This window comes from Bos indicus x Bos taurus, chromosome 28 (assembly GCF_003369695.1).
Source record: "Bos indicus x Bos taurus breed Angus x Brahman F1 hybrid chromosome 28, Bos_hybrid_MaternalHap_v2.0, whole genome shotgun sequence".
NCBI classification, from domain to species: Eukaryota; Metazoa; Chordata; class Mammalia; order Artiodactyla; family Bovidae; genus Bos; species Bos indicus x Bos taurus.
In genome coordinates this window covers 40,620,464-40,636,977 of record NC_040103.1, presented here as the reverse complement: position 1 = coordinate 40,636,977, position 16,514 = coordinate 40,620,464, and the positions used below count along the sequence as shown (strand labels likewise).

At 46.7% G+C, this 16,514-nt stretch overlaps 1 protein-coding gene across 3 annotated transcripts in view; it reads left to right on the top strand.

Moving 5' to 3' along the window:
- GRID1 (glutamate ionotropic receptor delta type subunit 1) overlaps window positions 1-16,514 on the top strand; it is a 686,401-nt gene that overhangs the window by 464,068 nt on the left and 205,819 nt on the right. For all 3 annotated transcript variants that reach the window (XM_027530481.1, XM_027530480.1, XM_027530482.1), the window contains 2 exons: window positions 3,535-3,696; window positions 5,579-5,698. In XM_027530481.1, the coding sequence (XP_027386282.1) occupies window positions 3,535-3,696; window positions 5,579-5,698 (282 nt within the window). The remainder of the gene's footprint in view (window positions 1-3,534; window positions 3,697-5,578; window positions 5,699-16,514) is intronic.

Here is a 16,514-nt window from a genome sequence, read left to right as displayed (position 1 = left end):
GGAGCCGTAGATGAGTACTGGAGCGTTAGCTTCTGCCCAAAGCAGGGAGAAGTATTGAGACAGCCCCTTGTAGGAGAAGGGGCAGGAGTGAGGAGAAGATGGAAGCAGCTCCAAGTGAGGCGCAAGAAGACATTCTGAGCAAACTATAAATGAGAAACGAATGTTTGTTTGAATAAAGCATGTCGCCTCTCAAGTCAAAGTTGGGGGCATAAAAATCTCTTTTTCCTGCTGTTTTCTACATTTTATCTTTTTGTGAACCAAGATCAATGTGTACATTCTTAGTACAGATCCATCCATCCGTTCACCTATCTATCCACCCATCTTCCCTGCCAACCTCCACATACCCATTCATCTATATGCATCCATCCATCAAACATACTTTAAGCACCAACCATGTACTTTGGTTGGTGCTGGGTTCTAGAGATAGTGGAAATACCGATACATAAACCTGGAAAAGAGCATTGCTCAAGCCTGTTCTTCCTTTGGCCTTTCTGAGTCACATCCTGTTATTTTCCTCTTCATGGCAGGCCTTTCTGCATTCATACATTTGTATTGCATAAATCACTTATGTAATTAAGTACCTTAATTTATTGTGACTAGAAGTGCTGGAGGGAAAGAAGGAAATTCCACTGGGTACCAGCCTGGGCCACTGCAGAAGAGTGGCCCTGTGTGTGTGCGCGAGAGTGTGTGTATAGGCGGGGATGTGGGTTAAAGGGTCCTAGCTGGGTGAGTAGCGTCGGCTGTCAGTGGGTGGCTGGGAGGTCCATAAATGTCTTGAGAAGATAAAGCTTCACATCATCAAGGACTCTCAGCTTTGAGATATCCTTTAAAACAACAAAAAAAAAGCAAGTAAAAAATAACACCAAGGCAACTCTAAGTGGCTTACGTCCTCTTAGAACATTTCCATTATTGGTTTGTATTTCAGAGGGGCAGTAGACATGTCAGAATAATTTTGTAGTTGTAGGGACTCCTGAGAGATGGGGGCTGACAAAAGCAGGCAGTGGGTTAATATTTCTCATCAAGGCTGTGCTCCTAGGCATCAAGAGGGAGGAGATGGTGTTCTGTCCTGGTGTTTGCTTCAGGACGGGGGGTGGATTCTTGGACCTTTCTCTGCTGTCAAGTAAGCACCTGTGTAGTGCAAGGCCCCCCAAAAGGTCACCAGGCACTGACTTGCCTGCTTCCCTACAGTCTGAGGTTATATTTCAGTCAGCAGTTGGTTATAACAGGCACACTCATGCCATCCGCCATCTACTTCTTTTTTCACTTTATTTAGTTATTTATTCCGGCTGCCCTGGGTCTTTGTTGCTTTGCGTGGCTTTCTCTGGTTGCCTCGAGTCGGGCACGGGGGCTTCTCACTGCCGTGGCTTCTCTGGTTCTGGAGCATGTACTCTAGGCTCTTGGGCTTTAGTAATTTTGGTGTATGGGCTTAGTTGCTCCAAGGCATATGGGATCTTCCTGGACCAGGGATCAGACCTGTGTTCCCTGTACTGGCAGGCAGATTCTTAACCACTGGACCACCAGGGAAGTCTTTCCCCTACTTCTTACACCTACAGGATGGACAGATGTCAGGTATGCAGGCCTTTGTGGCATACATCCCTGTGCCCACTACAAGGCTGAGAGATGAAAGCAGATGGAACAGGGCAGTGCAGGAAGGTCAAGCACAGGGACATCCATGGAGGAAGGGGTCAGCTCTTCTCAGACATGTCATGGCAGCGGTGACCCTGGGAGGTTAGCATGAAATGGGGGAAGAGAGAAGAGGCATGATGGAGCAGGTATATATGATGACCTGGATCAGCTCCCTTGGGCCACGTCTGACTGCAGTTGCAGAGGACAGTTCCCACACCCAGGTTCCTGTCTGGGCCTCTGCTTTGGGAGTATCCTGCCGAAGATGTGGGAAGAAGGGGATGGCAGGCTGAGAAGAAGGCTCAGAGGTGTTGGGAGTGTGAGGGACATACTGGTGAGTGGCGGGGGACAGCAGGCATGATTCCCATAGCCCTAGGATCTCATTTGATCTTCCCAGGAGTCCGGTGAGGCCAACATATTCTCCTATTTATATCCAGTGATTTTGTTTTCCTGGAATATTTTTAGCAGACACCTTGCTGGTGAGGTGTGCAGAGAGCCATCCCCTTGACCCACTTTGGCTAATGGTTGTTTGTGCAACAGTTACCCCGAGGGGTCACAAATCTGACCCGGGATGGACGTTACCTTGTCACCTCCCTTCATGCTCCATGTCAACCCTTGGAGGAGCAGAGAGGGCTGGGGTAGGGTGATGATGCAGGGCTGACCTCCTCCCCACCGAGGGCTCCTGTGACCTCTGGAGCCCAGGCTCATGCACATCAGGGTCATACTCACGGTCAGGAGGGTTCCCAGACCGGTTCTACCCCTGCCTCTCATTGCTGTGGGGCCACTCTGCTCACTGTTATTATGAATTCTCCCTCATTGTTATGATCTCGGGAGTTCCGAGATGGGCTGTTTCTCCTCTAAGATCCAGCTGAACTGTGCACAGCTAAGCTGAGGAGTAGTTCTCACATGCTCACAGCAGCAACTTCCAAGTGCATCTCCTGGCTGGCAGGGACATCACTGCAGGGCAGGCTCCGTGACCTCTGGACCCTCACAGCAGCTGCCAGAGTCACTCAGGCCACCATAGCACCCTCGGTGGAGGTCCAGGGACCAGAGTGACCATTCTAAGGCACAGATCTGATTTCAGGCACAGATCCTGAATCCACCTACGTTTTTCCTCTTTAGCATGGCTCACAAGACTCTGCATGGCTCCATCCTTGATCCCTGCCTCCCTACTGTCCCTTTGATGCAGACATATTGAACTGTCTTTAGTCTCTCCAACTCAGGGGTTAGCAAACTGTGGCTCACTGTCTATATTCTAAGTAAAGTTTTATTGGCACAGCCTCTGTTTATGTATTGGTTTGGCCAAAAAGTTCATTTGGGTTTTTCTGACTCATTGCATAGGAATCACGGTATCATTTGTGACTGCTTTCCTACTAGAATAGCATGGCTGAGCAGTTTCAAAGGAGACTATAAGGCCCACAAAGTGTAAAATCTTTACTGTCTCATCCTTTGCCAAAAATGCTGGTGGAACCTGCCCCATGTGGCCCAGCTTCCTTGCACCTTCATGCCTCTACTACTATGGTGCCCTCCCTACAACGCTCCCCACCATTTATCCTAATCCTCTTAGACCGAGCTTTCTGCCCATCCTTCCCTCCATCCTTTGTAATACCTGAGTGGGATGGCCCCTCCAGTCTTCCATAGAGCCGTGTCCAAGACTCAGTCATGGTTCTGATCACCCTGGTTCCACTGATATATGGATCCATCCCCACTTTAGTTCCTGAAGCAGGACCAGGTCTGATTCTACTGAAGACACCAGCTGGGTGCTTGAATGGCCACCTGGAAGCCAGAGGATCATGGCCTAGCTGTCGGGCCTCACTTCTCAGTGTTGGCATCCGGGGTCACTCCAGCCCTCTACTGGTCTCTCCCCATCCCTGGGAATGTGCCAAATGCATTGCATGTCTGTCTCTGCAGATCTCCAACCTCTACCTGTATGACAGTGTCCTGATGCTGGCCAACGCCTTCCACAGGAAGCTGGAGGACCGGAAGTGGCACAGCATGGCAAGCCTCAACTGTATCCGCAAGTCCACCAAACCGTGGAATGGAGGGAGGTCTATGCTAGACACAATCAAGAAGGTGTGTGCAAGGGGTAACCTCCTGGCCAAGGCAAAAGACAGGACCCTCCGCACATCCCCACTCTCCGCCCCTTCTGGGGAGCTGAGCTGTTTCTGTGGTCAGCCAGCCAGGCCCCTCCCAGGCCTCTCCCCTGGCCACTCTTCCTGTCCCAGCACTTGAGGCCTGGTGAGCTGGGGTTCAGGAATATGTGTTATTTGTTGTTCAGTTGCTAAGTCGTGTCTGACTCTGCGATCCCTTGGACTGCAGCACACCAGGCTTCCCTGTCCTCCTCTATCTCCTGGAGTTTGCTCACATTCATGTCCATTGAGTCCATTAATACTATGTCTTACCATGTCCATTTTATATAAGGTGATCAGACTTCAGAGAGGTTATGTAACTTGTCCAAGATCACAAGTAAGAAAAATAGTGAAGGAACCTGGCTCTCTCATGTCTGCCAGATACCCACTGTGCAGGCTGCCACTGTCCCCAGGAGAGTTTGTCTCAGTTGGCAGTGCCAGTGCAAGAGCACACTATGTATGTGTCCGTGTGCATGTGCGTGTGTCTGTCTGTGCACGCCTATGTGTGCATCAGCCTACCTGTGACTTGGTGGATTCTGTGTCACACCTCAGCATGTAGGACATCTGTGTGTCCTATAGGCTTAGGTGTGACATTAAATCCATCAAAAGACTAGACTGACATGAACTGGGCAATCCACACAAGACTTGTTAGAATGAATGGGCTTTGAGAGGCTTCAAAAGGACATTTAGGGAAATCTATGGCACCCCACTCCAGTACTCTTGCCTCGAAAATCCCATGGATGGAGGAGCCTGGTAGGCTGCAGTCCATGGGATCGCTAAGAGTTGGACACGACTGAACGACTTCACTTTCACTTTTCACTTTCATGCATTGGAGAAGGAAATGGCAGCCCACTCCAGTGTTCTTGCCTGGAGAATCCCAGGGGCAGGAGAGCCTGGTGGGCTGACGTCTATGGGGTCACACAGAGTCGGACACTAATGAAGTGACTTAGCAGCAGTATAGTGCCAGAAGTCTTAGTCACAATAAATTCTGCATGGTTTTGATAGCAGTGAATGTAGTCTGATACTGGTTTGAATCTGCTGGGGCCAGCTCACTGTCTGGGACTCTCCCGACTCACAGTCTGTGGGAGATCAAGGCTGGCTGAGAACCCCTCACCCCAGGCTTGAAGGAAGAAGAGGGCTCAGCCCAGGCTCACTCAACCCCTTTGCCCCCTGCTCCTCCAGAGCCTCATGGGACTGCCAGAGAGAGGTTGAGGGCCAGTGCACCCCCCATCTGGTCTTACCAGACACCACACTTTGTACACATTTTCTCCTTTGGTCCCTGCAGGCTCTGTGATGTGGACTTAGTTAATTGCAGGCTGAAGCTGGGAGATGGGAGATGACTTGCCCAAGGTGGCAAAGCCAGGATTTGAGCTGGTTTTAATGTTCACACTCACTGTCCCGCCACTTCCCACCACATGCCTGAGATGGCTCTCGCTGACCTTGGCCTTCCTTGGCTCAGGCTAAGGTGAGCCCCTGGAGCTGGTTGCAGTGGGAGACTGTAAACTCCAGGAGGGTGGGGACGAAAGCTGTCTTTCTGTAATCTCAGGGCCAGCACATGTGTGGCACAGAGCAGATGCTCTAATCATATCAACGGCATGAATGATGGGCAAAGCTGGGGAACGTTGCTTGTGAGCAATGGCCTAGGAAGTGCTGGTCCTGCTTGGAGGCCCCAGGACCGCCAGCCTCTCTGCTCTTACTGCAGCGTGTCCATTGCTGCCCAGACCGTGACTGTCTCCCTCTTGGCAACCACTTCCTTTTTCTTCCTTGCCTTTGGGATTCCATCCACGTTTGACTATCCTCCCATGGTTTTTCCTTCTCTCCTGCAGGGCCACATTACTGGCCTCACGGGCGTGATGGAGTTTCGGGAAGACAGCTCGAATCCCTACGTGCAGTTTGAGATCCTTGGCACGACCTACAGTGAGACCTTTGGTAAAGACATGAGGAAGGTAAGCCTCAGCGTGCCCACCTCTCTCTCCTCCTGCTGCCGCGTATTGGGCCTGTGTTCCGAGCTGATGGTGACCAGCACAGAAGTCCCCTCTCCAGTCTCTCTCTGCGGCTGCTGCTGTTGATGCTGGTGTTTATGGGGTGTGGTGGGGAGGAGGCTCCAAATTGATACCAATGCTGTCTGTGAGTGCAACAGGGACCCCTGGTGCCAATGGGTCCTACTGCTTGGGCCTGAAGGACCCACCCTGTGGTCCTGGGTGAAACCAGAAAGGGTAATGCATTTTCCTGGAGTGGCTGAAATCATCCCAAATGCAAGAACAGGTGTGACTCTTACTGAGGCAAGAGGCAGAGGTTATGGCTAGAGAATATCTCCCAATCCGAGAGAGAGGCAAAGCCAAAAAATGGAAAATGAGCCCCATGGAGGGTGAGAAGCAGGCAGTGCTGGCCCCCATTGGAGACAGAAGTGAGAGACAGGTGAGCCACAGAGTTCATGGTGGGTTTTGGCTTGTTTTGACTTGGTGCTGAGGTGAGTGGCAAGCCTGAGGACCCCTTTCAGTGATACATTGTCTCATCCTTCTCCACACGGGGGGTGCATTTTCAGGGCTGAGGTCCGGCAAGGTGGCCTTTACCCAGAGTTGGAACTTCCAAGTTGAAAGGGAGGCCTGTGAAATCAAGATTCTAACAAGAAGTTGGGGCCAAGAGGTCAGTGTGGCAAGCTGGGGTTGGGGGTGGGGGGTGGAACAGTTATCCAGCAAGGGACCTCAGATGAGGTCCTTATGAGCCAGTGTGGGGCCAATGGTGGGGGTGCAGGGAAGGGCAGTTGCTGGCTATTCAGTGATGCTCTCCCAGAAATGGCCTGCACAGGAGGACCACTCGTTGGCTTGTTGAGGCCAGAGATGGGAGCACCCATGATGTAAAGGGGTCACAGGGCTCAGTATAATCAGGAAAGCATAAGCTGATTGGTATAGACTCAGGCAGAGGCTCCTGCAATCACACACACACACACACACACACATGTTTCTATACATTTGAGAGGAAGACATATCTACTAATGACAGTCTCCTGGAGATGAAGGGCATGGTGAACTCTCAATACATGGGGTAAACCTCTGACAGAGAGCCCTCTAGCCTGGCCTCCAGCACGACTCGGGGCAACAGCGGGGCAGGAAGGGCTTACATGATGCTGGAGTCCTGAGAATCTGGGAAGGCATTCTCTAGTTGTCTCCTTGAGGACTCCATGGAAGGACACATCTGTGGAGTCATGGACAGTGTGAGAGCTAGAAAGCACGATGGGAACCCTCATCAGTTAGAATGTGGGGAGAAGGACTGGCTTGCTAGGGAGAAGCTGGGATGGCTGGGTGTCCATGTGACATGTGCAGATGGGGGACTTTCAGCCCATTCAGTAGAAAGTAGAGTCATGAGTTGGTCAAATAATAGGAAGTTCAATAAGTGATTATGAGGCAATGGTGACGATGACATGGGGGAGCTCAGAGGATTGTTTGTGCCATCAGAGAGGGGGCTGGTGACTGCGGTGTGAAGCCTTGGAAAGACAGAGTGTGGCCTGCACTGTCCAAGATGACCTGCGATGTCTGTTAGGGTTGCCCCGAGCCATGAGACTTGGTGGGTGGGAGCCTGGGGATGGATGGTCAGGGTTGGTCTGGATATTCATAGATAGCCACAACAGAAACTGGCTTGTGCTAGGACTCCTACCTGGCAAGGGGAAGCCAGGACCAGGGAGCCCTTTCAGTTACTCTGGTGTGAAAGGAGTTGTCTGCCTTGGTGACATTCATTTTTGCCATGGTCCTTGCCTTCATCCCCAGGTGTCCCTCTGAGCTCCTAGATAACCAGGCCCTGTCTGCTGGCTTCTTTGCTGGCCCCCATCCCCTTTTGGAGGGGCTTCCCAGATGGTGGTAGTGGTAAAGAACCCATCTGCCTAATGCAGGATACATAAGAGATGCAGGTTCAATCCCTGGGTTGGGAAGATCCCCTGGCAGAGGGCATGGTAACCTATTCCAGTGTTCTTGCCTGTAGAGTCCCAAGGACAGAGGAGCCTGGTGAGCTACAATCTATGGTGCCGCTAAGAGTCAGGCATGACTAAAGAGGCTTAGTATGCATCCCTTTTCTTTTAGCTCAGCTCTAACCCCAAGATCCCACCACTGGGTGGGAATGTTAGGAGTAGGGCTCCCTGCCTCGACTTAGGCAGCTGACTGGGGTCATGCTGGCCACTCCAGGTGTCTGAGAGAGGGAGAGATACTGTGTCTTCCACTTCCCATTTCAGGTGTCGGGGCCTTCCGTGTTGCCATGGCAACGCTCCTCCAGTACCCTGAAGCCAATGGGAGCTGGAATCTCTCGGTATGAGGAGCTGCGGAGCAGGAGGTCTGAATGTGATTGAGTTGGAAGGGAAGCTGATTTTCAAGTGGGCTTTATTTTTAAATGTATCCTTTTGTCATTTTAAAATCTGCCCTTAATAACTGCATATCCCCGTTGTTATCTGTCTGCCTGGCAGCTTATCTCTGTTAAGGAGAAGTTATCTGGGAAGCAGGGAATGGGATTTACCATAGCAAATGTTTGTTATTTAGGCCCAGGGTGCCTTAAAGCAAGGTCTGGGAGGTTTCAGGAGGAAGCGAGGAGGAAGCATGGGGATGAGTGGCACACGTCTAGGATAGCATTTAAAGGCAAGGCTGGGTGTCGTTCCTGGTGGGAGGTGGGGCTGGGAGGGATAGGCCTGGGAAAGCGGGGCAACCTGAAAATAAAGTTTAAGGTGGGCAGCAGGTGAGAGGGGAAGGGTTCAGAGGCACACAAAGGCAGTACAGAGATGAGTGATCCTGATCGCAGAGGAGGTCCCCTCAACTGTATCTCTGTGGCCAGTAAGAGTGGATAGAGGACTGATGACCGGATGCGCTTATGGTGGGGAAGGGTCAGGGTTCCCTGAAAAGATATTATATATCTTAATATATGAATATATCAGATCTTAGTATATGAATATATCATATATCCATCTATCTATATTGAAAAACAACAGCAGTAAACACACACACACACACACACAAACCAAGTCGTTTCTTTAAGATTTAAATCAAGAGGAACTGTTTAAATTAAGGAGCAAATGCATGTTTTCTTAAAGTAAATACCCTGCAGGGAACTCTCGGGAAGGGTGAGTCACCCAGACGTTTTAGATTAAGAGGCATCAAGAGACTGTACCTTACTTAGCCCGTTCAGAAGATGGAAGGAGTGGGTGATCGCCTTTCACGGCAGGGTGCCGGACAAATACTAATTAAATTATCTCATCCAGGAAGTGCGTTCTTGTTGAAGGAGTACGGTATGGCAAAATCAAAGGTCTATGTCACCCGCTCGCTGTGTAACTGCAGACAAAACATTAATTATCTTTGTGTTCTGCTTGGAGCTGTCTGGCATGGGTGATTACCAGGCAACCTGGCCAGGGCCAGGCTTTGTTGGAAAGTCACATCTAGCTCCCACAGGACTTGGCTTGACATTTGTCCTGGGGGTCGATGCTTGTTCCTACTGGAGCCTTACAAATATCTAGTTGGCTTTCTTTGTTCAGATGGAAATCTCCAAAGGAGGGTCCCCTGGAGCTGTCCATGCAAATGTCCTCAGCGCCTGACGGGAGCTGGGATGGGATTAGTGAAGACCGCCTGTAGGAAAGTTTTCAAAGGTGGGGACAGGGAAAGCTGTTTAAAGCACAGGACAGAGGGAGCCTAGGAGGGACCACTGAGCACCTACTGTGGACAAAGACGCATCACACATGTGTTGTCTCCCTGAATTGGGGGCCTTTGTGACACTCCTGGCTCTGCTTCTCCTGAGCTTTGCAGCCACTTCCTTTTTTTGAACTTTCATTTTCTCAGATGAAAGGTACAGACAATAGGAACCTCCTGGGTGAATAGAGGGGTCAGTCCATGTAATGACCCTGATGCAGCAACGTGGCAGTGAGAACTCTACATCAGCTTCAGGTGACTGGAGTTTTAGACCTTCTCTGAGTATTCTATCCCGGATCCCACAAGAGCAGAGAGGCACAGAGAGGCCTGGCTTTCTGCCTGGAAGTACCCTGTATGGCAGCTCCTCTCTACTCCTGTGTACCAAAGCCTGAGGCCAGAGACAGTGCTCTGCATGGTGAGCAGTGCTCAGCTCCTCTTCCATGTCTGGGGAGAGATATCCACTTCTTATAAAGACCAAGAACTGAGAGGGAGCTGGGGGCTTTAGCTCTGATGAGATTTTGTTTTCAGGACCGTTTTGATGTAGCGAATGGAAGAAGGAAAACTTCTTCTCCAGAAGCATGGCTTGCTTGGAGTGTAACATGAGCTACAGCTTAGCAGAAACATTTTGTTCGTGGCGTGATTGCTGAGGATATCTGCCCTTCTCTGTCCTGAAGATTCTGTTGTGGGGAAATCATTCCGTTCCACTAATACGGGTCCCTGGTACAGTGAAAACTCTGGGAAAACTGCCAGCTTCCCGAAGGCCCTTTGAACCTCATTTCCCATGGGCACCATCCACCTAATTCACTAGCTCAGTGGAGGTTAGCCTGTCTCCTTGGGCAGGAGGGTGGGGAAGTGGGCGGAAAGCATCTGGAAAGACTGTGGGTTTGCTTTATGCATTGACATTCCAGGACAAAGGACACCCTGGTGTGATGAGAGAGAGAAAAGGGCTTTTTTTTTTTTTTTTTTAAACTGCTTTCCATAGAGTAGAATTGAGTTAAAACCAAGAGACTAAGAAAGAATTTTTAGCTCAGTGGTTTTCCTGCTTTTCTCTAGTCCTAGAAAATCTGTTGCAGCAGTATCTTACTGCAACCCGAATATATTAGACAGTTGTGGAAGCAGACATGCAGTGGTTTGGAGTTCAGCTTCACATTAACAGTCTCTCTGGTCCCCAGCCTCTCCATGGTGTTCTGTGCAGCTCTGCTTGAGAAACTGAGGCCCAGAGCCTGGAAAAACTCAGTTAGGTGGTATCAACAAGCAGGTGGCTGTGCTGGGGCTGGAAGGCAAATTTCCTGGGGTGGGGGTTGGGAGATACGTGGCAAAAGCCTGGACCATCGTTTCTGGCCTTGGGATAATATACTTATGTGACTCCCCCATTCCCCCGAGCCCACTGTCCACTTCCTCCTCCTACTTCTGACCGCCTGCCCTCCTTCCAGCCAGCACTAGGGCCTCATAGTCCCTTCCCATTGATCTAGAGGCTGCTGACAGGAAGTTCCACCAATGCCCTTGGCTTAGCTTCCCTGTTCCAGCAACTATCCAGGGAGATGGGAGGGCTTCATTTTCCTTTACTAGTTTAAGGCATTTTTCTGTCTTCTCTGTCAATTTTGATTCTTCATAAAAGCTGGCTTTGGACAGGAATCAAATACCTCTCTTGATGTCGTGTCTCCGGGAGGGCCTTGTGGCTGCTGATAATTCACAAAGTAGTAATTGCTCATCATGTAGTGATTGTCACACCGTAGGACCCCAGCCCTCCCTGGGCTTGGAAGTGCGTCATTAACATTCTTAGCCAGGTCTGCTGTGCGGTGTGGCAGTGTCCCACAGTCTCAGGGTTCAGGAGTTCTAAGCAGCGAGGCCAGGTGGAAAAGGCAGCAGCCAGCAGACAGGAGCGTCCTGGTAATGAAGCAGGAGCTGCCTCTTAGAGCCCAGGTGGGATCCTTTACCCAGTGGCTCCTGAAGCCATGCAGTGGGTTCAGTAATGGGGAAGGGGTGGTGGGTGGCGGTGGGGCTGGGAGGATCCAGCTTGAGAATTGTTCAGTGTCTATTAAGCTGTTCAGATAGAGAGTCCGACTGTGCACAGTGAGTTACAGAAGAGGAATAAGCTTCACCCTCCTCTTGGATTAGCATTCTTGCAGCGTGTTTCCCAAGTAAAATGTCAACTGTTCCAAACCCTTGTGCAGAACCACCTTTGATGGAGCTGAGAACCGAAACAAGCGCTGCGGCTGCTTCTGAGTAAAGGGAAAGATACAATTAAACATTTCATTTTAAGTGACATCACTTTGTTTTGGAGATATAGCATCGATACATGCTCATTTAGGGTAGAATGTTTAGAAAATACAGATAAATGAAAAGAGGAATATAAAAGTCAGCTATAATCTCTGAACCAAGAAATACTGTTAACATTTCTGGTGCATTTTCCTTTTTTTTTTTTTTTCTTTTTTCCATCACCCTGTACATAGAGATAGAGATAGTAATATATATATATTTATCAAATGGTTATTTATTGCACATAAATTTTATATCCTGACTTCTTCACTTAATGCTGTCTTGGGAATATTTTCTCACTTCTTTATTCTTTACAACGATGATTTTTAATGGAAACACATTACTCAACTTACAGGGAGCCGTCATTAATTTTATCTTCCCATATGATGAATCTTTAGGCATTTTCACCATATTCTTGTAGAATAGTGTTGTGACAAATATCCTAAATACATATACTTTTATTATAGCTATATTTCTTTAAATTTTTTTAGTAAGTAGAAGTTGAGCGAAGGATAATAATTTTAGGTTCTTGATGTTCTTGATACATATTTTAAAATTGATTATAGAAAGATTTAATAATTTAGACAAGCATCAGTAATATATGGAAGTCTCTGTTATATCCTATACTCAAAAATTGAATGATATATTAAAACATGCTTGCTAATTTGGTAACATTATGAAAAAATAATGTTACTACATTTGCATTTTAAGAGATTGTACATTAAAATGTAATCATTGGTCATATACATTTCATATTTTATAAGTTATACCTCAGGTCCTTTGCTTTTTTAATATCAAAATGAGATTTTTCTTGTTAACTCATATAACCTTCCTTTCATATGAGAATTGACAATTATTTATGTCAAAATTTTGTTCCCATATATTGTTTGCTTTTGAGTTAAGAGAATATTTTCACATAGGGACATTTAAAAATGTATGTGCTTGTATTTTTTAAGAAAGCCATACCCAGTTTGCAAAGTAGATACTATTAACCCATACTTTCTTCTACTATTTTTATGGTTCAGTTTTATTTCAGTGGAGTCTGCCGCATGGGATTGATTTGGGATAAATTATAATGTTATGGTTCATCATACATTTTACATTTTTACATTTTTTAGTACTGGCTCCTTCTATCACTTATTCAGTAATCCTTTCTTTCCCCACGGACTAGGACATCATATTTATCCTATGCTTTACTAAATTTTACATGTTTCCTCAGTGGTTTTTTAAAAAAAATTCTTAGTCTCTTTTCTCTCTCTCTCTTTTTTTTCCTGTGCATAAATGTAATTCATCTTTGTATATTATTAGAATGTACTTGTCTGAAAGTAACAATGCTCACCTTGAGTGGATTAAACAGTAAGGGAGACGTTATCTCACATGAAAAGAGGACCGGAGCTCCAGCGTTGGCCACTTCAGACATTCAGTGCCAAGATCAAAGGCTCTGGTCGTTTTCATCTTTCTCCTTGGCTGTCCACAGGGCAGAGTCTGAGCTTCCCTCATAGTTTTAGGATGGCCGTGGCAATTCCAACTTCCATGCCCAGAAAGACAGCTACACAGGGAAGAAGAGGGTATTCTCTTCTTTGTGTCTCCATTTTATAAATGAGAAGAGCTTTCCCAGCAGTTGGCCTTGGCTTCCTAATTCTTATAATGGTTCTTTTGCTTTTTTGTTGCTGCGCTTGAAGTTTTCCACCTAGATGCGAATGTGACCTTGGCCAGTAATTCCTCTCTCAGTTGCTTGTATTTAACCTGTATTAGGATGTACTCTCTTCATGACATAGATAAGAAATTGCTCATTCTTTTGCCCTTGTATGGACAGAGCTCTTGAAAGTTGGAAAAAAATTAAAATTATCTGAGCTGGGAGTTGATGTTGGAGCTATTACTTTGATATCTTGAAACATTTCTTTTCTGCTTTCTGTATTTCTTTCAGTCATTTTTAGTAACCTGTTTTATAGAAAATCTTATAAAACACTGCCATTTTCAAATGTTTCATTAAAGCTTGATATAGTATTTGCAAATAACTTAAAAATATCTACCTGTTGAAATATATTTCTTTTCGTTGATTCAGTTGTGTTTTTGTGCTGCTGCTTTTATTTTTTAATTAGACTAGATGGAATTTTTTTTACTGATTGCTTCAAAGAACTGGTTCTAATTTGTTTAATCAATTTTGTTGCATTTTATGTTACTCTAATTAACTTGTTTGTTTTTCCTTCTTGTCTCCCTACTGCCTACTATTCATTTTCATTGTTAATTTTTAAACTTATTATGTGAGGTGTTAGATAATTTATTTATATTCTTTCCAGTTTTGGAATGTTCTCTGTTTTATGTGAATATAGTTTTGACGGAATCCTAGTGGTTTTTCTCATGTAAACTGAGGTGTAACACTCGTACAGAAAAATGCCTAAATCATGAGTAAATCACAGTGAATTTTTAGAACACACCCATGCAATCAACACCTACAACAAGAAACAGAACATCACCAGTGCCCCCAGAGGGCTCCCTCGTGCCCCGTTCTGGTCATTACACTCAGAGGTGGAAACATCGACATCCAACACCCTTCAGTTCAGTTCAGTTCAGTTCAATCGCTCAGTCGTGTCCGACTCTTTGCGACCCCATGAATCGCAGCACGCCAGGCCTCCCTGTCCATCACCAACTCCCGGAGTTCACTGAGACTCACGTCCATAGAGTCAGTGATGCCATCCAGCCATCTCATCCTCTGTCGTCCCCTTCTCCTCCTGCCCCCAATCCCTCCCAGCATCAGAGTCTTTTCCAATGAGTCAGCTCTTTGCATGAGGTGGCCAAAGTACTGGAGTTTCAGCTTTAGCATCATACCTTCCAAAGAAATCCCAGGGCTGATCTCCTTCAGAATGGACTGGTTGGATCTCCTTGCAGTCCAAGGGACTCTCAAGAGTCTTCTCCAAGACCACAGTTCAAAAGCATCAATTCTTCGGTGCTCAGCCTTCTTCATAGTCCAACTCTCACATCCATACAAGACCACTGGAAAAACCATAGCCTTGACTAGACGAACCTTTGTTGGCAAAGTAATATCTCTGCTTTTCAATATGCTATCTAGGTTGGTCATAACGTTTCTTCCAAAGAGTAGCAGTGATTTTGGAGCCCCAAAAAATAAAGTCTGACACTGTTTCCACTGTTTCCCCATCTGTTTCCCATGAAGTGATGGGACCAGATGCCATGATCTTCATTTTCTGAATGTTGAGCTTTAAGCCAACTTTTTCAGTCTCCACTTTCACTTTCTGACCTCTTTTATAACTGCCTTCTTTTGCGCACCATCACATTGTGAGATTTACTATTATTGTTGTACATAGTTTTAGTTCATTCATTCTATTGTGTTGCCTGCCATTGAAAAGATAGTTTATTACAATTCCCAAGAGGAGGAGGCACAGCATACCATTCAGGGCCACATGGGGAAGCACCAGGCTGAGTCAGGAGGCAGAAGGAAGAGGGGAAATGTGAACTTGAGCCTTTATTGTGGTTTGTGTAGGAAGGGATCGGCAAAGCAAGGTAAGCGGGCTTAGAATTGGCTAGCTTGAGTAATTTCAGCAGGCTCCAGGGTGTGGGGCTTGCTCCTAGTTGTCAAATATCTTGTCCTAGGATGATTAGGGCAGGGGGATAGTAGCTGAGAGTGTAAGAGGTCCACAGAGGAGGTGGTTGGGAGATGTGGGCTCTGGACTGGTTAATTTGCATTTAAAAGCACGCATGCAGGACAGTCATTTACTGTTACAGAAATTGGCTAGCCCTGGCAGGGACTATCTCTCCAGGGGTAGCAGGGCCCAGCTATCAGAGCACCAGAAACATAGAAAATAAAAGATATGATTAATACATATTGACATATCATATTCCTTTTGTGAATATCTCACTCTTTGTTTATTCTATTATGGAGTACACTTGAGTTGTTTCCAGATTTTGTCTATTTCCTGTAATACTGCTGTGGGCTTCCCAGGTGGCACTAATGTGGGAGACATAAGAGAGAGATGAAGGTTCAATTCTTGGTTTGGGAAGATCCCCCTGGAGAAGGAAATGGCTACCCAGTCCAGTATTCTTGAGTGGATAATTCCACGGACAGAGGAACCTGGTGGGCTATATAGTCCATGGGGTTGTAAGTAGTCAGACATGACTGACGTGCCTTAGAATGCAACAATTCTGCTATAAACCCTCTTAGATGCATCCTTTGGGGGAACACGTGTCTGTCTTTTTGTTGTGTATGTACCTCAGAGTGCAATTACTAGGTCAGCGGATGTGTGTGATTAGTAAATTCTGCTAAACTTTTCTAAAGTGTTGGTGCCACTTTGTGCTCCTGTCAGTGGTTCCTAAGAGTTCCGGTTACTGCTTCACCAACCCTCAGTGGACTAATGTGGATTGTCACTCGGGTACTCGTGAGCCATTCTTGGGGAGTGGGTAATGGTTTCTCAGTGTGGTAATTTTATTTCCATAATTATTAAGAACGCGGATCGCCTTTTCATGTTTATTGATCATTTGGATGTCTCCACTGTGAGGTGTCTGTTTGTCTTTCATGCATTTTTTGACTTGGTTTTCAGCCTTTTCTCAGTGATTTGTAGGAGAACCAAATATGTGTCATTTATAAATCTATGCATTGAGGTCTCTCCTACTCTGTGGCTTGCCTTTTTGATGCTCTTAATGATGTCTCTTGATGAACAGAAATTTTTAATTTTAATGTAGTTTTTACCCAATTTAGCTTTCTATTTGGTTATTACATGTGGTGTGTTATTGAAGAAATGTTTACCTAAGAATATGAAGATATTATCCTATATTTTATTCTAAATGTATTCTGGTTCTGCAGTTCATATTCACACCTGCATTACATCTGGAAT